General features: G+C 36.3%; 1 protein-coding gene across 1 annotated transcript; it reads right to left on the reverse strand.

The window, feature by feature from the left end:
- Window positions 1-11,259: 11,259 nt before the first annotated feature.
- LOC122735454 (interferon tau-2-like) lies at window positions 11,260-11,811 on the reverse strand. The gene has a single exon (XM_043977012.1). It carries the CDS (start codon window positions 11,809-11,811, stop codon window positions 11,260-11,262), a length of 552 nt encoding a protein of 183 aa, XP_043832947.1.
- Between the last annotated feature and the right edge of the window lie 12,574 nt (window positions 11,812-24,385).

The raw sequence follows: 24,385 nt of genomic DNA on the forward strand, positions 1-24,385 counted from the left end.
TTTTTGATAAGCATATTCCAAAAAAAAAAAAAAGAGGGGAACATTTGTAAAAGTTGTCTTTGAGATTGTGTTGTGCTTTAACTTTTATTTAAATATGTTCAGATTTTTCAAAAAAGTAATTGTATACTAAGTAAAAAAAAGGGGTATTATTTGAAATTGTTGCATAATTATATATTGTGTTCTGAGTCAAGATGTATTCACATTTTTTGCAATCATTTATTATCCTCAATTTTTAAATCCATATGAGACTTGGTCTCATAGTGGCATGAGGATAATTAGGCAGATGATGCAAAAAGTGATGAAACAAAGATAAAAATTATTTTTAATAATTAATATCGTAGCAATTGTCTTCTCAATTACCCTCCATAAGGGGGGGACTATAGTAATATTATAATTTTAAAGAATGGTTCAATTTTTGTTTTATTATATGTTTCATGTGTAACAACTAAGATTCTGAATTCCCTTAGACATGTTTTTGAGAACTTTCATTGTTTGATTTGATTATTGACAAAGCTATTTTAAAGTTGTGTTAAGCTCAATTTTGTAGGAAATTTTCCTGGCTGATTACCAGCATCCACACATCAACCCCTGAAAAGACTTCCATTCCACGACTACACCTAGAGGACATCTGAGAAAAGACTTTCAGAGACTTTAAATGAACAGTTTTGATTTGTTGTTTTTGTTGTTTTTTTTCTCTTTCTGTTATAATATACACCATCTGTAACATGTATTCTCTGCAGAGGCCCTCCCTTTGCAAGACTAATGTCAAAGCGTCGGTTCATGAGGACAAAAAAAAAATCGCCCCTCTGGACAAAACTTTCCTTTCTTCCTTTTCTATATTGTTGTTCACATATTATTAGTTAGCAATAGTTATTATATTCTTTTTACTGTTCCGTCAAGGAAACATTTTGTTTCTTGAGGAACAACAGGGGGGACTGTAACGATTGGAATAACGCCACCTGCTGGATACTAACTGTAGAAGAGTTCTGCCCATGAAGCGAAGGTCTTTGAGGGCAAGACCAGGAGTCTTGTCTTTGGTATCAGGAAGTGACGCGGACTAGTGGGAGGAGGAAGGAAGAGACTGGCGCTCAGTCTCGCTCTCTTTCCTGAGGACGCTGGCGGAGAAGGGAGCTAGAAATGTGCTCTCCCTTTAATAGATAGGAATCTAGACCTTTCTCTCTCTCTTTACCAAATTCTTATTCTCCTTAATAAATGCTTAAAGTCTAACTCTTGCTAAAGCTTATAATTTATTGGCGACCACTCATTAGATATTTTAGACAGACTAGCTAGAATTTTAGCCCTTAACATAGTTTTCTGGGCCCTGGAAAAATCTTCCCTTGGAAATTCTGAAATAAATCCCATTCTAAGGGTTATTCTGAAAGGGGCTCTTCTTAATAGATCTGCTTTTCTGGTTCCAAGTCACAAAGTTTTCCTATGTAGTTCTGCTAAAATCAGCAAATGACAAGACAATAAAATTTTGTACAACTTCCTATCAAGTTATGAAGTCATAATTCACCTGAAAGTTCTGAGAATTTCAGTTATTACCTACTATTTTTGTTACTATATTGACATGAACCCTTCACCTGATATTTGCCATCAACAGACTGACTTGAAAAATGAGCCTTTCTGTCTCTTAAAATTATTAAATGGAAACTTCAAAATGGGTAGGTGGTGGGAGGGATGATTTAAAATGTTTTTACAATTGTTAATGCAATTTACATGCAAAATCCTTAATCTAATTTTGAGAAGCTGTTACTAAAACATATTCAAGGCCTACATATCCTATTAGAAACATTTGAAAACCAATCACGTGTGTGTGTGTGTCCTAGTGCCCCGTTGCTGTCTCAAAATTGGCTATTCTAACATTTTTACATCTTTGTCTTATTCTCTCTTTTTGAGGATATTATTCTCATATCACCCTGAAAGAATGAGGCATTTCAAGGACCTAATCTTATATGTGAATATATAACCATTATAGCAAGTGGATGGATAGCGGGCCCAAGAACCCATTTACTTGGTTGCTTAGCATATAGACTTGACTACAAATTCATAATGAAAGTGGTAAGATTTTTCATGCTTTCATCTTATTATAGTAAATCAGAGATATTTTAGAATTAATCTGTTAACAGATTTAGTGTTGCAACAACAAAACTTACACTGTTCTCCTGCCCTGATTATAGAAATTTGCTATGAAAGGAAAAGGAGCACGGAAATTTAAGGAATGAAGGGGATTAGTACAACAAGTGGTTAATTATAGGGATTGAGTGAACCACACTGAATCCATCTTGTGACTTAATTTTGGCACTTGCTCAGTTCCCTTTTTTTATTTGCAGGTCAATGGGGGTTAAGTGACTTGCACAGGGTCACACAGCTAGTAAGTGTCAAGTGTCTGAGGCCAGATTTGAACTCAGGTCCTCCTGACTCCAGGGCTGGTGCTCTGTCCACTGCACCACCTAGATGCCCCCTCAGTTCCCTTTCTATTAATTATGAACCTAGTCCAAATCTTGTTTTGTGAGAAAACTTTATTCATTTATGGTAATTAGGAGAAAACCTTGTTGCATTGTTCAAACATAGCCCTCGGTGACTGGGAAACTGCACCAGTTCTACCTCTTGTTTAGAGACCCTTATTAAGGACCTAGGTTATGCTGACCAGAAACCCAGTTAAATCCAAAGATTGGTGTAAGGAATTTTCTCACAATTGTACATATCAAGGAACCCATGTGTCTTCTTTTTTTTTAGTGGGGGGGGGCAGTATAATGAGGATTAAGTGACTTGCCCAGAGTCACACAGCTAGTGTGTCAAGTGTCTGAGGTCGGATTTGAACTCAGGTCTTCCCAAATCCAGGGCCGGTGCTTTATCCACTGTGCCACCTACCTGCCCCAACCCATGTGTCTTATCTGAAAACTGTCCTTACCCTGATCAGATACTGTTTTACGTGTTCCTTTGATTGTTTACAGACACCTGGAATACCTTTTCTGAATTCAGGGAATTGCATCTCTTTGTTCTTTCCCTCCCAACTTGGAAAGTCCATCCAATTAGAAGTCAGATTACCTAATGTTGTGTTATTTCCTTTTACTTAACTGGACTTGTTAGATTAATTGTTTTTAATGTGTAAAAATCTATCTCCCCCTGTATTTGGGGTCTAGCCCCAACCTGAGGAGATTGGATCCTTGTTTGTTGGGCAGTTGTCATGCATTGCTTAATAAATCAACATGCTCAGGAGATCAAACCTTTGTTTCCTCAGTTATTGCATCTTTCACCTGCCACAGGAGAGACATGGTTATAACAGTCTCAAGAATGTACCCTCAAAGACACATACTGACCTGACATAAGCCATAACAGGGGAAAAACTCCCTTAACAGTTTAATTCCAGGCATGAGTCATATATGACAGTCAATATGTGGTAAAGTTCCACATTTATTCACAGGATATCAAAAGTCATGCATGATGTTTTCAGCAATGTGGTTGGAGGCCTTCAACAAAAAAGAAACCAGAATCAAGGTCAACTACCACACTGATGGTAAATTATTTAACTTGAAAAGGCTACAGACTAAGACTAAAGTGGAGAGAGAGTTGGTGCATGACTTTTTCCCCCCAGAGATTATTTTGAAGTCAATGCAGCATCTGAGGCTGAGATGCAACAAAGTATGGATTGATTTTCTGATACTTGTGCTAATTTTAACTTATTAATTAATACCAAGAAAGAAAGCTGGTGCTCTACCAGCCAACACCATACTATCTATAGATGGAACCACTGGTTATAGCAAGTAGAGAAATTTTGAATACTGTGGATAAATTCACTTACTTTTCCAGTTTACTTTCTAGGGATGTCCATATGGATGATGTGGTTGACACACACATTGCCAGAGCTAGTTCAGTGTTTGGGAGACTTCAAAGGAATATGTGGGAGCCAAGTATTAGACTGCCTACCTGATTGAAGGGCTAGAGAACTGTAGTGCTGACCTCTTTGTTATTTGCTTATGAAACCTGGTCATTATACTAACACCTTGACAGGAAACTGAATTGCTTTCATTTGAATTTTCATTAATTAGACAACTTCAGTTCAGATCCTGGTGATGGTGGTTTTCTTTTTGTTACTTTAAACAATTCACTTAACCTCCCTAGGCCTTCTTTTCTTCATCTGTAAAATCTTTGGTTTGGAGTAATTGTCCTTTAAGGTACTGAAGATCTAAGCCTATGATCCCAATCCTTCCACTCCTAAAAACATCCTTATTTCCTTTGGGAAAAATCAGGTTCATAAAATCAATATCTGATTCTTACACCACCCCCCACTCCCTTTGGCCAATCGCTTCCCAGTTCCAGTTAACTCTATTTCCTCCACAACCTTTTAAGCAGAATCTTGCTCTAGTCAGTGTATATGTATGTATGTATGCATGCATATATGTATAGGCATACACATACCTATTTATATGTATACATATACATGCATATATGTGTACATATATTTTCTATATACTTATATACACACATAAATAATATAGATACATATATATGTGTATATGTATCTGTCTATATTGTAAGGGGCTAAAATTCTAGCTATACTATCTAAAATCTAATGAGTGGTTGCCAATAAATTATAAGCTTTAGCAAGAGTATTTAAGTGTTTATTAAAGAGCATTAGGATCAGAGAGAGGTAAAAATCTAACTATTTCAGGGGCAACTAGATGGCGCAGTGGATAGAGCACCGGCCCTGGAGTCAGGAGTACCTGAGTTCAAATCCGGCCTCAGACACTTAACACTTACTAGCTGTGTGACCCTGGGCAAGTCACTTAAGCCCAATTGCCTCACTAAAAACAAAACAAACAAACAAAAAAAATCTAACTATTTCTAAGAGACCCCATTATTCGACCTACCCTGGCGAGGTCAGGAACCAAAAGAGCAAAAAACCCTTCTGCCAGTGTCCACTTCCTACTTCATGTTCTCTTCCCAGAAATGGGAGCCTCCTCAAATTGATTGGCTGGTAGTTTTGATAGACAGTACCCACAACCAAATGTCACTTCCTGACACCAAGGAGCTGACCTCATGGCTTGCCCTCAGATGCCTTCTCCTCATGGCGGAGCTTTCCTACAGTACCTCTCCAGCAGGTGGCATCATTCCAATTGTTACACTGTGTGTGTGTGTGTGTGTGTGTGTGTGTGTGTGTGTGTACATTAATACTTGCCTAAAATGCACCCTCATTCCCTATTTCTTTCTATTGGAATCTTCCTCTTTCATCAAGGTCTAATTCAAGATCAACATTTTTCTTCTTGTCTTTTCTTATCCCAGAGCCAATAAGTGATATTTAATTCTCTAAACCTTTCAGGCCACTCCTATGCACTAAATTATTCTTAACTTGTATTGCATTTAGTTATGTACATGTGTCATTTCTGTACTAGACAATAAACCCAAGGAATGCAGGAAAGTGATAACTTTCATCTTCATGATCTTAGCAAAACAACACACATTTCCTGTTCTTTATATATGAAATACATACATATACATATATATGCATATATGTGTGTGTTAAAGGAATTATTAAGCACCTCCTGTGTACCAGACATTAAGTTCTGGGGTTACAAAAAAATGGCAAAACAAATAAACAAACAGTCTCTGCTCCCAAGGAGCTCAGAGAGAGAATATTAAAAAGGGCCTTACACATAATAGACATTCAATAGGTGCTTTTTTGAATTATGCCTAAGAAAACACCACCATAGTCCATGAGTTTGAAGAATCCAATAGTTCAACTCAAATAATTTCTGAAGTTCCTTCTTGTGTAACTCTTCTCTAAGTCTGTGATTTATGTCTTTTACCTAAAAGAACCATATCCCCTGAAATCAGATTTGTGAAAATGCATTCCAGTGATTCAAGAAGAATTTTAAATGAGATTGGTCTCAGTTTTTACTCTCTAAATGGTACATCATAAAGAAGGGACTTTCAGTCCCATGGATTTCACCATATTGTAGGGTGTCCAAAACATACCTTATTTTGGTATGTCATAGATTGTGATTCAGCATGGATGTGTTAATTTTCCATTCTTTTCAAAGTCTATAGAGTCTCCCTTGTCTATCCATTCCAACCCCTTGATACAGCTCTTTTGCTTAACCACAGTTCTTGAGCACCTCATATAGATGAAGAACTTGAGGCTTAGATAGGTTTGTTATGGTCACAATGGGAATAAGTGTAATACATAGAGAGAAACTTGGAAAGATGTATGAACTCATTTAAGTGAAGTTAACAGAACAATGAAAAACAATAAATGCCAAGTGACTTACAATTTACATGAAAAAACAAACACCACCTCCAACAAGATCACTGTGCCTGGAAGATCACCCAAGTGGAAATCAGGAGGGACTTTCTTTTCATTGGCCAACTCACAAATGGTTCCCCCTCTGCAAAGAAATGGGGGAATGTGTTTTCTCATATCTGTTCTTTGGGACCAAATTTGTTTATTTTACTTGTGTAGCATTCAATTTTCATGATCTTGTTGGAGGTGGTGTTTGTTTTTTCATGTAAATTGTAAGTCACTTGGCATTTATTGTTTTTCATTGTTCTGTTAACTTCACTTAAATGAGTTCATACATCTTTCCAAGTTTCTCTCTATGTATTACACTTACTCTCATTGTGACCATAATAAACCTATCTAAGCCTCAAGTTCTTCATCTATATGAGGTGCTCAAGCATGGTGATCCTACACCTATAATACCAGCTACTAGGCTTCCATCATTGTCTTTTATAGGCTTTGGAGAAAAATATGAGCAGGAATTTCCCCTATTTGTAGAGAAAAGCTCCAGATGAAAGTGTGGGCTTCAGAGAGAAGATAAGTGGATGTCTGTAACGATTGCAATGAAGCAAACATCCTCCTCTTAAAAGAAATCTGTCAAATTCAGATACCAAAAACTTTTCTATACTATACTATATTTGACCTTGGAATTGGTCAAATCTAAATCCCTTAGTCTGAAGACGAGCAAACTGAAGCAAAGAGAGACTAGGTAAGTTTCTTTGAACCAGCTAATCAGTGATAAAGCCAGAAGTGGAACTCAGGTCTCTTGATACCCAATCAAGTGATTCTATTACACCACTTGACTAAGGTCAAATGAGAAAAAGAGAAACCCTTCATGTTAAAGAGCAGCAAATATTATTCTTTTACCTTCCTTTGTTCCTTATGCTCCTTATCCCAAACCCTACCTGCAAAGGCCAGAAAAAAGTGAGCATAGACATGGGGTAAGTTACCATCAGCGAATCACAGAGAAAAGATCTGACCCTTCATCTCTCCACGAATGTTTAACAGCTCCCTGGTCCTACTTCAGGAATGAGAATACTGGGCTGAACTAAAAGAATTGCGCCTGAACAGAAAGTGGCCCAGATGAAAGTCAAACGAAATATCAGTTCTTCTACATGAGAGGAGCTGAGGGTGTTATCATGAATCACATGAAATGTGGGATTATTTCCTCTCTTCTAATATATTACAACTATTGCCCAAGGTCACACAGCTAGTAAGTGTCAAGTGTCTGAGGCCAGATTTGAACTGAGGTCCTCCTGAATGCAGGGCCAGTGCTTTATCCACTGCGCCACCTAGCTGCCCCATTCATGACTTTAAATGCCGAACCTACTTTCCCATTCATTAGAATACCTACACTTTTTCATTTACTTTGATATTTGTGTATTTGACCCTTTTAATTGCCTATCATGGGAACACAGTGTACTAGAGAGTCATCTAATAATGATGATAATAATTTTTAATAATAATGATAGCTGCCATTTATATGATGTTATACATAAGTCATCTAATTTGATTCTCACAACAACTGGATGAAGTAGGTACTAATATTTTCTCCATTTTACTAATGAGGAAAATGATGTTGAAAGAACTGAAGAGACTTGCTCATGGTTGCCTAGCGAGTAAGTGCCTGGGTCAGGATGTTAAGATCTCCCTGACTCTTAAGTTTACCACATTATTCACTGGGCCATCTGCCTGCCTTCTCAATTTGTTGGCATTTCATGAATATTGGAGGAGCGAGCAGGCTTTCCATCAGTGACCCTTCATTCTTGCTACACCACCAGTTCATTTGCTTTCTAGTCTCACATGATACTCTCTGCACTTCTGTACATAGCTTGACTGGTGAGATGTTGAAGCCTTCTCATGCCTACCCTCTTCCTTTGCTTGACCTGAAACTTTACTTCCTTGGGTACTATGATATTTGATCATGTCATGCAGCATCAGTGGAAGAGTACTGATGTTTTTTAAAAATGTCCCTTCATTTTAGGGAAAAACTTGGGGTCATTAAAGGCATTGTTCAATTTTTCAAAGAAAGGACAGTTCCCTTTCCTTCTCCAGTTCAACCTGGATACAGCTGATTTTTCCATCTGTTTTGTCTCTCTAAGATACAAAACTTGTCCAAAAGTCTGAGTACACTTTTAAGTGGCCATTGCTTGACTAAACTATCAGTACTTAAAATTGAAAACTCTTCAGTTTTAGGCATTGGTCACTTAAAACTGTATTCAGACTATTGGGATACACTGCATACTGATGGATCAGTATTATAAGTTGGCCATCAACCTGCAGATCATAATATAGACAGGGGGCATTTTCCTACCTGTGTGTGTGTGTGTGTGTGTGTGTGTGTGTGTTTTGGTCTATTCAGCCTACAGGCTGAATGCTTGCTTAATAATGGACCTCAATTAGGAGTCTGAAAAATCATAGCACATACACAAACCTAATTTGTAATATTAATGCTAGAAACATTTAAAAAATGTCTTAATGCCTTTGGATGTCAAGCTAGAAGAAGATGAAAGGAGCTTGGATGCAATCAACTCTCCTAACATCAGAGTTGATACAGTGGAAAGAACACTCTCCTAGGAATTAAGGGACCTTTATTGAGTAATGGGTCCAACATTATATGTGAGTATCTTCTCTATTGGAATGTAACTTCCATGTGCTTAGTACAGTACCTAATATAATATAAACATTTAATGTATGATTGTTGACTGATTTTTTAAAAAATTGACATTTCTTCTTATGTGGTTAGCTGAGCAGCTAGGTGGCGTAGGGGGAAGCTAGGTGGAGCTGTGCATAAAGCACCGGCTCTGGATTTAGGAGTACCTGAGTTCAAATCTGGCCTCAGGCACTTGACACTTACTAGCTGTGTGACCCTGGGCAAGTCACTTAACCCCCATGGAACCGCAAAAAAAGAAAAAAAAAAGAAAAAGAAAAAGAATTCCTCTAGTACTTCAGGGCATGATGAACTTCTGAACACAATATCATATGGGAGTAGGTAGGTGTATCTGGAGAGGTTTGTCATTAACAAGTTATCCTATCACATTTTAGATTGTGTATAAGGAAATCCTTTATCAAACTGGCAAGCACTTGCTGGTGAATATTTGTCATTTTTTTTTCAATATCAATGCATTTCCTCATGTGAGATATTGGAGACTAAAGTGAGGCAGGCTGCATGGGCTACTTCATTTCCATCACTAATAAGGATAGATTAAGACATAAAGGTCACTCCAACTCTCTCTTTTTTAAAAAAAATAAGGTTCTTTGGTGTAATTGTCTTTTTAAATCACCATTGTGTCCCTCAGTATTTCTCACTTCTATATCCCTGAGAACATTTCATATAACAAATAGTATTTTAATGACCAAAACAAAAGAAAAAAATAGCATAAGTGATTAATATACTGAAAAGGTCTGAAAACATTTGCAATGTTCAACAAGTGTGGATATCACATGTCTACAAATGGGTGGGTTTAAAAAGTCTTCTTATCATTCTTCTCCTGAGTCCTGCTTGTTCTTTTTCATTTTAAATCATTCACTTTGATTGTTGTGTGTGTGTGGTCATTCTTTCCCCCTTACATTATAATCATTTTAAATATTGTTTCCTTGGCTCTACTTATGTCACTCTTCATCAGTTCATGTAGATTCATGCTACTCTGTATTCATCACATTCATCATTTCTTACAGAAGAATAATATTCCACTGTATGCATGGACCACACTTTGTTTAGCCCAGTGGTGTCAAACTCAAATAGAAATGGGACCACTATACTGTATATAAGGTTCTCTGCAGGCCACATATTGACATAGGGAATCACCTATTAACATTATTTGTGTTCTGTTGTATTTTTATTTATTTTGTTAAATATTTCCCATGTACATGTTTGATATAATTCAGGCAGGACATGGGAATGCTGCTCACTACAAGGTAGCCAATGGCTCTGGTTGAGCAATTCCTCGCACAATAGCCATCTACTTTGTTTCCAATTCTTTGCTTTCACTAAAAGTAACCCTGTAAATATTTTAGCTTAACTGGAGATTTACATCTTATCAATGGTTACCTTAGAGTATAAAATTAGTAATGGAAATTCTCAGCCAAAAAGTATAGAAATGGGGCAGCTAGATGGCGCAGTGGATAGAGCACTGGCCTTGGAGTCAGGAGTACCTGAGTTCAAATCCGGCCTCAGACACTTAACACATACTAGCTGTGTGACCCTGGGCAAGTCACTTAACCCCAATTGCCTCACTAAAAAAACAAACAAACAAACAAACAAAAAGTATAGAAATGTTAGTCGCTTTCTTTCCATAATTATCATTTTCTTTCCAGGGTTGTCATATCATTTCACAACTCCATAGCTTTGTCTCTATTGTACCTTTCCTCTGGACACATGCATTTTGGACACTGGTTGTATCCTCCCTTTAGATTGTAATTCATCTGAGGATGCAATGACTATGTCATTTTGCACCTCTGTGTGTTACTGAGTAGCACAGTGCCTTGAATTTGAGTGTTTTAGTAAGTGCTTGTTGAATTTCATTCTTGCAATGAATCTTCTCTGAATTCTTATGGATCAACAAATCAGCCTTTTCAAATGAGGTTTATTAATAAAATAATTTTTTTAGTAAAATAGAATTATTTAAAAGAATACATTTTATATTAGAAATATAACAATTAACAATAGGCTCAATATAAATAGTACAACAATGTTTCTTCTATGAACAATAAATATAAATATTAGCATAAGAACAAACAGTATAAATAAAAAATAGAAGGTTGTACATTATAAAATATTCAGTTATTGAACACAGATGATGATTCTCTGTATTCAAAGCCTCTTTCAAAGAGAGTAACAGCAGCTTAGATCATTTTAAAACTATTCAGGGAATATGGATGTTTTCAGTTGATGTAGAAACAATTCTTTCCAATGATTGACTTCTTAATTTTAGGAAGCAGTCAATGATTTGAAGAACTGAAAGTCTGTTTTTTCTTCCTCAATCCCTGAGTTTCCCTGTGAGTTTGTTCATGAAGAGAAAGACCCTTCTGATCTCTACCCGCACAATCTCCCAGGCACAGCGGCTGTATTCTTTGCCCTTCAGGTACTGGCTTATTCCTTGGAAGTAGCTCTTCAGGGCCAGGCTGGGGTTCTCCCTTCCCAAGGAAGCCTCTTCCCACTCTACATCCTGTCTAAGACACCTCTCCAGTTGTCCCATCTGCTGATCCAGTCCACTGAGCAGTTGTGTGAGGTGGGTCTGATTCCAAGCAGCAGGAGTGGCATTCAGGCTGAAGAGGGTAAAGATCTGCTGGAGCATCTCATGAACCATAACTGTGGTATTTTCCCTCTGGAGCTGGGTGCCCTGCATGGCTTCCTTTGGGAAGCTGAAGTTGGTCCTGTCCTTCAGACATGGCACTAGGGAAAATGTGCTCATTTGGTTCAGAAGTGAGAAGTCTTCCCGCATGCCCTGAGTCAGGTCACAGGCCAGGGAGCAGAGGGTGCTGGAGCAGAGCAGCACCAGGGCAACTGGCAAAAGGCTCCAGGACTTCATGCTGATGCTAAGGATAGTTTGGGGCTGAGCTTGGAGACCAGTGAGCCTTTGTCTTCAGCTTCTTAGGTTATCTGGCCTCTGGGTCCCTCTCCCTTATATAGTCCTAAGTGTGATTTTCTTTTCACTTTCTACTTTCTTTTACTTATTTTCTATATTGTTCAAAGAAGATGTCATTAAAATCTCTCATATTTGTGAAACTGCAACAAAATTTGCCCTTAAAGAGGGTTTACACACAAATCTTTTTGAGATAAGACATCCTATTTTACTTATTTTTTTTTACCTCATTCCCTTGTAGGGCACATATTTGTTAAATGCTATTAATTTTATCCCTAAACTATTTCTTACCCCTGTCCTCTCCCTACTAACTCCACTGCCCCCATCTGCATTTCAGCCTTCATGAGCTCTTCTCTTCCTTTGGTTTCAATGATATTCCTTTCCTCACTTAAGTCTATGACCTTCTACTTACCAGTTCTCCAGCTACTCAGACCAGAAATCATAGTCTTCTGAATGTAACCCTTTCCTTCCCATAATTTCCACCCTGTGACCTAGCCCTCATGATCAATGGTTGTCTCACATCATGCACTATATCTAAACCTCCAGTCATGCTCGACTTCACTGCCCTACTCTGTTCTCATTAGCCACATTGCCTTCCTTCACTCTCCTCATTCTTTCCCAATTTGAGAGCACAATCAGGTTAACTCTACCCTTGTCCTTGGAAAGGGTAGGCCAATATATTCCCCCAAGACTTCCCTGAAAACACTTGTAACTTTTAAAAAAATGATGTTGTATTATTTCCCCCAATTACATGTTAAAACAATTTTGTAGCACTTTTTAAAAGTTTTGAGTTCCAAATTCTACCCTTCCTTCCATTTTCCTCTCTCCACTCCCTGAGATAGTAAGCAAGGAATCTGACATCGCTTATACCTGTGCAATCATGTAAAATATTTTCATATTAGCCATTTTCTACATGAAGATTCAAAAAAAAGAATGAAAAAAACAAAGTAAGAAGGAGTATACTGCAGTACATATTCAGATAGTATTAGTTTCTCTGGAGGTAGATAGCATGTATAGAATCATGATTCCTTTGGGATTGTCTTGGATCATTGTTTTACTGAGAATAGCTAAGTCATCTACAGTATTTCATCATCATCATAATAATATTTCTATTACTATGTACAATGTTCTCCTGCTTCTGTTCACTTCACTTTGAATCAGTTTATATAAGATTTTTCAGGTTTTTCTGAAACCATCCTGCTTGTCATTTCTTATAACACAATAATATTCCATCACAACCATAGACCACAACTTATGGAGCCATTCCCCAACTGATGAGCATCCCCTCAATTTGCAATTCTTATCCACCACAAAAAGAACTACTATAAATATTTCTATACAAGTAGCTTTTTATTATCTCTTTTGGATATAGTTCTATCAGTAGTATTGCAAGATCAAAAGGTATGAGTAGTTTTATAACCCTTTGGGCATAGTTCTCAATTGTTCTCAAGAATGGGTAAATCAATATACTACTCCACCAACAGTTTATTACACATTTGTAAATTTTCTTAACAAAATATTCCTCCCTGGCCACAACTTCCCTAAATATATTAACTCCAACTATGAGAATTTAACATCCTAAATTAGGGTCAAAAATCAATTAGCAACGTGAAAAATATACTTTTTTCTCAGTAAATACTCCTTTATTTAAATTTTGAGTTCCAAATTTTATCCCTCCTTCCCTCATTCCTTCCCCTGCCCCTTGAGGTGGTAAGCAATCAGATAAGTTATACATGTACAATTATGGAAACCATTGCCATATTAGTTATTTTGTACAAGAAAACACGAATGAAAGAAAAAAATGAAAGAAAGTGAAAAATAGCATGCTTCACTTTCTGTTCAGTCTGTGTTCTTTCTTTGGAGGTGGATAGTATGCTTCACCATTAGTCCTTTGGTATTGTCTTAGAACACTGTATTGCTGAGAATAGTTGTTATAACCTGTTCTTCATCAAACAATATTTCTGTCTCTGTGCACACTGTTCTCTTGATTCTGCTCACTTCATTATTCATCAGTTCATACAAGTCTTTCCAAGTTTTTCTGAAATCATCCTGCTTGTCATTTCTTATAGCACAATAATATGCCATCAACACCATATACCACAGCTTGTTTAGCCATTCCCCAATTGATGGACATTCCTTTGATTTCTAATTTTTAGCCACTACAACAGAGCTACCATAAATATTTTTGTGCAAATAGGTCTTTTACTCTTTTTTTGGATGTCTCTGGGACATAAACCTAGCAATGGTAGTGCTAGATCAAAGGATATGCACAGTTCTATAGCCCTTTGGTATAGTTCCAAGTGTTTCTCCAGAATGGTAGGATCTTTTCACAACTACACCAACAGTGGATTAGGGTCCCAGTTATCCCACATCCCCTACAATATCCACTATTTTCCATTTTTGTTATATTTGCCACTCTGATAGGTATGAGGTAGTACCTCAGGGTTATTTTAATTTGTATTTCTCTGAACAAGATTCATATGATTATAGATAGCTTTGATTTCTTTGTCTGAAAACTGCCTGTTCATATCCTTTGGGGAATGACTTGTATTTTTATAAATTTTACTCAGTTCTCTATATTTGAGAAATGAGGCCTTTATCAGATACACTTGTATCAAAAATTCTTTCCCAGGGGCATCTAGGTGGCATAGTGGATAGAGCACCAGGCCTGGATTCAGGAGGACCTCAATTCAAATCTAGCCTCAGACACTTGACACTTACTAGCTGTGTGACCCTGGGCAAGTCACTTAACCCTCATTGCCCCCCCACCAAAAAAATTCTTTTCCAGTTTTCCGCTTCCCTTGTAATCTTGGTTACATTAGTTTTGTTTATACAAAAACCTTTTAATTTTATATAACCAAAATGATCTATTTTACATTTTGGAATGCTCTCTGTATCTTCTTTGGTCCTAAATTCTTCCTCTTTCCATAAATCTGACAAACTATTCCATGCACTTTTAATTTGCTTATGGTTTCACCCTTATGTGTAAATCTTGTACCCATTTTTGCTTTATTTTAGTATATCATATGATATGTTGTTATATAGCTAGCTTCCAGTTTTCCCAGGAGTTTTTGTCATATAATGCATTTCTAGGGGGCAGCTAGGTGGCACAGTGGATAAAACACCGGCCCTGGATTCAGGAGGACCTGAGTTCAAATTCAGCCTCAGACACTTGACACTTACTAGCTGTGTGACTCTGGTAAAGTCACTTAACCCTCATTGCCCTGCAAAAAAAAAAAATGATGCATTTATGTTTCAAAAGCTTTGATCTTTGGGTTTATCATATAATAGATTACTATAGTCATTTGCTATAGTGTAATTTGTACTTTTTCTATTCCACTGATCCACATCTCTGTTTCTTAGCCAGGAAAAGATACTTTCTCCAGACCCAATGAGCTCCTAAAAGAGGTATTAAGCACTACATATAGAATAATTACAGCTGATTTCATAAGACAAAATAGGAAAGTAACCTGATATTCCTAATCATTAATGTGCTTGCCTTTCAACTCTTTACCACTACTCTGCAAGTGCTTGCATAATGTGTACAAATTAAACTGGGTGCTTATACCTTGGATCATATAGGAATCCCTGGCTCACCTAGCAACTAAATAGTGTTCCCACAGGGAAGGAAAGTCTGCTTGCAATAGGGGATAGTGACCTTGTGCTAGGTTTATTCTAAAAAGTAGTTGGTGTAATGAGGGACCCACCCCTTTTCTGAGAGAATGTTGTGCCTCTCTACATAATATCCTGATTAATGAGAAGGGATATGTGAGCTCCTGAGGACAAGCGGTCTTTCACTATGGTGTCAGCATATAAGTGTATATGTGTGTGCATGTGCACTCATGTACATGGACTCATAAATGAGATTGCACACTTATTGAGAAAGAGCACAACCATCTAGAAGACAAGTGCTTTAAGACAAAGCAAAAATAAAAATTGTCATTATCATTAGAGAAAAAACAAAGGCACTATACTTAATGGAAGCATAACAATGAATGAATTAAACCATATATGCACTTTACATTAGAGCCTCAAAATTCATAAAGAAAATTTAACTGAATTGCTGAAAGACAAAGACATTTTACATGAGCTTGCGTAATTGAATCTACTAGCACATCACAACATGCCTGTTTGAGGATTCAAAGATTCAACAGAAATTATTTTGAAAGTCCCTCCTAACTCAACCATTCTCTCACTCTGTAATTTATGCTTAGTGCCTATATGAGAAGCAAGTTTCCTGTGAAGTCAGATTGGTGAGACTTCATCTTCAGGCAGCCAAGAACAACTTTATTTTTTTTGGGGGGTGGTGGTGAGGCAATTGGGGTTAAGTGACTTGCCCAGGGTCACACAGCCAGTAAGTGTTAAGTATCTGAGGCCGGATTTGAACTCAGGTCCTCCTGAATCCAGGGCCAGTGCTCTATCCACTGCACCACCTAGCTGCCCCCAAGAACAACTTTTAATAATAAGATTGAGTTCAGTTCTTACCCTCCTTGTGAGGCAGAGTAAGTCAGGGACTCTCTGTCCCATGGATTCCCCTTTGACACTTGCTAAACTGTGAGAAAAACAGGGCCATCTTGGTGTTGTGGGATACCCACACAAAAAGCCAATCTTGGCATTTCCTTAGTTAGTGATTGTGCCTTTATGTGTGAATGATCTGTACCCTTGAACCTCCATAGAATCCTCCTCAGTTCTCTGATGTAACCTCAGATTCAGCTCTTTTGCTTGCCTGGCCTGTAGGCCTTATTTACATCAGGACCATTTGGCTTTGGTCTCTCTGGGTACCCTGAGTTGCTGAGTTCACTGCACTGGGTTTACCTCAGCTAAATTTACTCCCCATGACGAGAGGGGAAATTACTTTCTCTACTTCTGTTTTCAATATTTTTGACATGAGTTCAGTTTCTTTTTGGTTTCTCATATCCTTTTTACCTTTGAGGAAATTTTCATGTTGAGAAAATAGAATTTTGAGGCTTTAAAATCTTGAAACAGAAATTTCATATCCTTTCCTATCATTTATCTTTCTTCATTTGAAAAACCTCAAGGAGGGGCAGAAATTGCTCTATTTTTATTAATGGGACCAGTGTCATCACTTGTTCATTAAGGAGTCACTTATGATTCATTTCTCCTTCACCCTCTACATGTAACTAATTCCCCAGTTCTGTTGTATCAACCTCTTCAATATGCCTTGCAGCTTCCACATCAACCATCCTGGTACCAAATTCAATGATTTAAGGAGATCTTCATTCTGGGATTATCCAAAAAGGAGAAAACCCTGCAGTCCACCATAGTACAATGCACATAATATCCGTGTAAATCCCCCAAATTAAGCAAAACACAACAACAATTTAATATAAAATAATCACTGACTAGAACTTAATTGAAATATAAAAAATATATGTAACATTCTCTAGAGCTACTATCTTTTTTAAAATATAAATTTAATAATTTGTTCTAGTTAATAAGTCTTCATTTCACTCCCTCCCACTTCTTTTCCCCATTCCCCCATTGAAGAAGAAAGGAGAAAAAGAAAATCATAAGAAAAATATGGTTATACTCAAATAAACTAAATTTCTAAATTGGACATGAAATCTCATGTCTCTGACAGGAAATGGAAAATGTGTTTTCCTCTTCAGTCCTCTGGAATTGTAATTTGTCATTTCATGGATGATGTTCTAAAGTCTTTCAAAGTTGTTTTTCTTTGTGATATTCTTTTCACTGAACAAATTTTTATCCCAGTTGTGTTCCATTAACTCTGCATAATAGAGTTTATAGAGGTATTCCCAGTTTCTTCTGAATTATTCATCATAACTCATGGCATAATGATATTCCATTTTACTTATAACCATGAGAACTGATATTTTTCCAATTGTTATATCTGATTTTATTTGTGGGAAAAGTGTTTTGTAATTGTGTTCATATAGTACCTAGGTTTGTCTTGGCAGGTGAACTCCCAAATGTTTTCTATTATCTACAATTATTTTAAATGGAATTTCTCTTTCTATGTCTTACTGCTGGCCTTTGTTGCTCATATCTAGAAATGCTGATGATTTGTTGGTTTCTTTTATATTCTTTAACTTTGCTAAAGTTGTTAATTGTTTCAAATAGTTTTTAGTTGATTCTCTAGGATTCTCTTAGTATATTATCATAGCATCTGTAAAGAGTGATATTTTTGTTTCCTTCTTGCCTATTCTAATTCCTTCAATTTTTTTCTTCTCTTATTGCTAAAACTATCATTTCTAGTACAATATTGAAGAATAGTGGTGATAATGAGCATTCTCATTTTACTCCTGGTCTTATTGGGAATGCTTCTAACTTATTCCCATTACATAGAATGCTTGCTGATGGTTTTAGATAAATACTGCTTATCATTTTACATAAAATTTCTTTTATTCCTATTCTCTCTGGTGTTTTTTAATAAGAATGGGTTCTATATGGTATCAAAAGCTTTTTCTGCCTTTTTTGAGATAATCATATGATTTCTCTTAGTTTTTTATTGATGTGGTCAATTATGTTGAGAGTCTTCCTAATATTTGAACTAGCCGTGCATTCTTGGGATAAATCCCACCTGATCATAATGCATTATCCTGGTGATAAATTGTTGTAATCTCTTTGCAAATATTTTATTTTAAATTGTTCTATCAATATCCATTAGGGAAGTTGATCTATAATGTCCTTCCTTGTTTTGGCTCTTCTGGTTTAGTATCAGTATCATATTTTTGTCATAAAAGGAATTTGGTAGGAATTCTTCTTTGCCTATACTATTCCAAATAGTTTTTACAATATTAGAATTAATTGTTCTCTCCATATTTGGTAGAATTTACTGTTAAATCCATCTGGTCCTGGAGATTTTTTTCTTAGGGGGTTCATTGATGGCTTCTTCAATTTCTTTTTCTAAAATGGGCTTGTTTAAGTATTTTGTTTCATCTTCTGTTAATCTAGGTAATCTATATTTTTGTAAATATTCATCCATTTCATTTAGATTGTCAGATTAATTGGCATAAAATTGTTCAAAATGGCTTCTAATCATTGCTTAAATTTCCTCTTCCTTGCTGGTGAATTCAACCTTTTCATTTTGGTAATTTGGTTGTTTTTTTTTCTTTTTCTTTTTATACCTTCATTTTCTGCCTGAGGACACTGAGGTAAAGAAAATTCAGATAACTTTCACTAAGTCAGGTCATTATTGATAAAGTCAAGAACTCAGGTCTCTTGACACCTCATCCAGTGATTCTCTTACACCCAGATCTCTAAAGTCACAATGAGGAAAGTAGAAAACCTCAGTATTAAAAGAAAAGCAGGCATACTTTTTTATTCCTCTGCTTCCTATGCTCCTCCTACCCAAACCTCTACTTAAAAGTCCAGAAAAGAATGAACATGAACATTGTGTGAGTTTCAGTCAGTATACAGTAAAGAAAAGAGACCATCCTCATTTGATGATGTCATCCCTCCTTAAAAATATGATAGTGTTCCTTGGGGCCAAGCCAAGATGGCAGAAAGAAGTTGGGAAGTTGCCTGAGCTCTCCCAAATTTACTTCAGAAACAGTGTTAAATTAAGCCTCTAAATGGATTATGGAGCTACAGAACCTACAAAAAGATGGAGTGAGACAATCTTCCGGCTTAAGATGATCTAGAAGGTCTTCAGACAAGGTCAGCCTCACCTGGGTAAAAGGGAAGCATAGCTGAGTGCAGAGGGTGTCTGGGCAAGCCAGCAGAATGCTCTTAGCCACAGCACAGATCAGTAGCTAGGGACCCTCTGTCCTAGCTCAGCAAGCTAGTGGCAGTTTTAAGGTCAGTTTTAAGGCCCTCAACTTCAACACAGAAGGCAATTTGCCAACTGAGATATCCCCTACCCAACAGACACAACTAGGTTAGGCCACCCCAGTGCAGAGAGCAAGCTGCTAACCTGACAAGGCCTCAAAGCAGAAAGTCAGTGACTGCACCCCTGGACCCCAGCAAAAGAAGTTTGAGTCATTGCATGCCATATTGCAGGAGCAGAGCTCAACCATAAAAGGCACAAAATAAGCTCAAATATGAATAAGAAACAGAAAAGAGACCTCACCATAGAAAATTACTATAGCCAAATAGAGGACCAAAACACAAACTCAGAGGACAAGAAGTTCAAAATGTCCCATGTGAAACCTTAAATGGGAAGAGAAATTGGTTTCAAGACCAAAAATCCCTCTTGGAAGAGTTCAGCAAGGATTTTACAAACCAAATAAGTAATGTAGAAGAAAATAGGGAAAAGAAACGAGAGTTATGCAAGAGAGAGTCAGTAGCTTGGAAAAAAGAAATAACACCTTAAAAATACAATTCAATAAATGGAAAAGGAGATGCAAAAGCGGACTGGGGAAAATAATTCCTTAAGAACCAAATTGGACAGGTGGAAGCTAGTGACTTAATGAGACAATAGGAAGAAGTAAAGCAGAACCAAAAGAGCGTAAGAGTAAAAGAAAACATAAAGTACCTCTACAAAAAAAAAAAAAAAAACAGAACTGCAAAATATATGCAGGAGGGACAATTTAAGAATAATTGAACTGCCTGAGGGCCATGATCAAAAATGTGCCTAGACAGTATATTTCATGACATTATCAAGGAGAACTGCCCCAGTGTCTTCGAACTGGAGGAAAAAAGTCATTGAAAAAAATTCACTGATCACTTCCTGAAAGAAAGCACAAAAGGAAAACACCAAGAAATATCATAGTCAAATTTCAGAATTATCAGGTAAAGAAGAACATACTGCAAGCAGTCAGAAAAACAATTTAAATATCAAGGAGCAACATTCTGGATTACACAGGACCTGGCAGTCTTAACATTAAAGGATCAGAGGGCTTGGAATATGATATTCTAGAGGGCAAAGGAACTTGGATTATAACCAAGAATGTACAATCCTGCAAAGTTAAGCATAATCTTTCAGGGGAAATGATGTGTGTTCAATAAAACAGGGGACTTAAAAATTTTCCTAATGAAAAGCCCAAATCTGAACAGAAAATTTAATTTACAGACATAAGACTCAAGAAAAGCATAAAAAGGTGAAATGGGAAAAAACAAAAAAACATGTTACTCAATAAAGTTAAAATGGTTAGATCCCTACATGGGAAGAAGATACTTGTAACTCTTGAGAACAGTACCTCTGTTAAGGCAGATAGGATGAGTACACATAGAGAGAGGGTGTGGATATAAGTTAATTTTAATGTGATGAAATAAAATGCCTCATGATTAAAATACAGAAATAGGAGAGCAATGAATTGGCATGCAACTAAGAAAGCTATTAAAAGAACAAATTTAAAATAACCAGTTAAATACCAAATGAGAAATTCTAAAAATCAAAAGAAAAACTAATAAGATTGAAAGAAAACTATAGAATTAATAAATAAAGCTAACACGTGGTTCTATAAAAGAGCAATAAAAGATATAAACTTTTGGTTAATTTGATTTTTAAAAATTAAGAAGAAAACCAAATTATCAATATAAAAAATGAAAAAGGTTAAATCACCAACAATGAAGAAGAAATTAAAGCAATAACTAGGAGTATTTTGCCCAACTATATGCCAATAAATTTGACAATTAAAATAAAATGGATGAATATTTACAAAAAGTATAAATTGCCCAGATTAACAGAAGAGGAAATAAAATCCTTAAGTAAGTCTGTTTTAGAAAAAGAAATTGAAAAAGCCATCAATGAACTCCCTAAGAAAAAATCGCCAGGGCCAGATTTACCAGTGAATTCTACAAAACATTTAAAAAACAATTGATTCCAATACTATAAAAACTATTTGGAAAAATAAGTGAAGAAAGAATCCTACCAAATTCCTTTATGAGACAAATATGGTGTTGATACCTAAACCCAGAAAAGGAAGAACAGAGAAAGAAAATTATAGATCGATATCCCTAAAGAATATTGATGCAAAAATTCTAAATGGAATTATTAGCAAAGAGATTACAGCAATTTCCCACCAGGATACTACACTATAACCAGACGGGATTTATACCAGTAATGTAGGACTGGTTCAATATTAGGAAAAATATGAACATAAACTACCACATCAATAACAAAACCAACCAAAATCATATTATCTCAATAGATGCAGAGAAAGCTTTTGACAAAAATGTATTACCCATTCCTATTAAAAACAGCAGAGAACATGGGAATAAATAGAGCTTTCCTTAAGATGAAAAACAGTATCTATCTAAAACCATCAGTAAATATTCTATGTAATGGGGATAAGTTAGAAGTGTTCCCTATAAGATCAAGGGTGAAACAAGGATGTCCATTATCACCACTAGTATTCAATATAGTACTAGAAATGTTAGCTTTAGCAATAAGAGAAGAAAAATAAATTGAAGGAATTAGAATAGGCAAGGAAGAAACAAAACTATAATTGTTTGCAGATGATATGATGATATGCTTAGAGAATCCTAGAAAATCAACTAAAACAATTTGAAACAATTAACAATTTTAGCAAAGTTGCAGAATATAAAATATACCCACATAAATAATCAGTATTTCTAGATATGACCAACAAAGTACAGCAGTAAGAGATAGAAATGGAAATTCCCTATAAAATAACTGTGGATAATATAAAATATTTGGGAGTCTACCTGTCAAGACAAACTGAATAACTATCTGAACACAATTACAAAACACTTTCCACAGAAATAAAATCAGATCGAAACAAATGGAAAATATCAATTGATCATGGGTAGGTTGAGATAATATAATAAAAATGACAATTCTGCCTAAATTAATTTACTTGTTTAGTTTCATGCCAAACTACCAAAAATTACATAGAGCCAGAAAAAAATATTAACAAAATTAAACTGGAAGAACAAAAGGTCAAGAATATGAAGGGAATTAATACAAAATGCAAAGGAAGGTGGACTAGCTGTACCATATTTATATTAGATAATAGTAAACATCTGGCCAAGAGATAGTGGGGGATCAGTGGAATAGGTTAGGCACACAAAACAGAGCAGTAAATGAATATAGCAAACCCTTGTTTGATAAACCCAAAGACTAGGCTCCAGGATAAGAACTCACTATTTGACAAAAGCTGCTGGGAAAACTGGAAAATAGTATGGCAGAAACTAAGCATAGACCAACATCTTATACCATTTACCAAAGTCAAGTCAAAATGTATACATGATCTAGACATAAAGGGTGATATCATAGGCAAATTTACTTTTTTTTTTTTTTTTAGTGAGGCAATTGGGGTTAAGTGACTTGCCCAGGGTCACACAGCTAGTAAGTGTTAAGTGTCTGAGGCCAGATTTGAACTCAGGTATGCCTGAATCCAGGGCCAGTGCTCTATCCACTGTGCCATCTAGCTGCCCCCGCAAATTTACTTTTGAGATCTATGCAGAGGGGAAGAATTTATGACTAAACAAGAGATAGAGAACATTATTAAATGCAAAATGGATCATTTTGATTACATTAAATTAAAAAGGGATTTGCACAAACAAAACCCATGCAACCAAGAAGCAGAAATCTGGGAAACAATTTTTACAGCCAGTGTTTCTGATAAAAACCTTATTTCTAAAATATAGAGAGAACTAAATCAAATATATGAGAATACAAATCATTTCCCAGTTGAGAAATGGTCAAAGGATATGAACAGGCAATTTTCAGATGAAGAAATTAAAGCTATCTACAGCTAGATGAAAAAATGTTCTCAATCACTTTTTTTTTTGAGGGGCAATGGGAGTTAAGTGACTTGCCCAGGGTCACACAGCCAGTAAGTGTCAAGTGTCTGAGGCCGGATTTGAACTCAGGAACTCCTGAATCCAGGGCCGGTGCTTTATCCACTGTGCCACCTAGCTGCCCCTTCTCAATCACTATTGATTAGAGAAATACAAATTAAAACTACTCTGAGTAACCACCTCAATCCTATCCAGTTGGGTAATATAGCAAAAAAGGAAAGGGATAAATGTTGGGGAAGATGTGGAAAAATTGGAACACTAATGCACTGTTGGTGGAGTAGTGAACTGATCCAACCCTTCTAGAGAGCTATTTGGAACCATGCCCCAAAAGCTATAAACTGTGCATACCCCTTTACCCAACAATATCACTACTAGGTCTATATCCCAAAGAGATCATAAAAAATGAAAAAGGATCCATATGTACAAAAATATTTATAACTGATCTTTTTGTGGTGGCAAAGAATGAAAATTGAGGGGATGCCCATCAGCTGGGGAATGGCTAAACAAGTTGAAGCATATAAATGTAATGGAATACTGTTGTGCTGTAAGAAATGGTGAGCAGGCAGATTTCAGAAAAACCTGAAAAGACTTACATGAATTGATGCTGAGTGAAATGAGCAGAGCCAAGAGAACATTATACACAGTATCAACAACATTGTGTCATGATCAGCTGTGATAGACTTAGCTCTTCAAAGCAGTACAATGGCCCAAGACAAAGCTAAAACACATGCTGAAAATGCTCTCCACATCCAGAAAAAGAACTATGTAGTCTGAATGCAGATTGAAGCATACGATTTTCACTTTTGTTGTTTCTTCTTTCTTGTTTTTT

The sequence above is a fragment of the Dromiciops gliroides genome, chromosome 1 (genome assembly GCF_019393635.1).
Source record: "Dromiciops gliroides isolate mDroGli1 chromosome 1, mDroGli1.pri, whole genome shotgun sequence".
Classification (NCBI taxonomy): domain Eukaryota; kingdom Metazoa; phylum Chordata; class Mammalia; order Microbiotheria; family Microbiotheriidae; genus Dromiciops; species Dromiciops gliroides.

Excerpts from the sequence above, each read along its gene's own strand:
- LOC122735454 (XM_043977012.1), bottom strand. The coding sequence starts at position 11,811 with ATGAAGTCCTGGAGCCTTTTGCCAGTTGCCCTGGTGCTGCTCTGCTCC.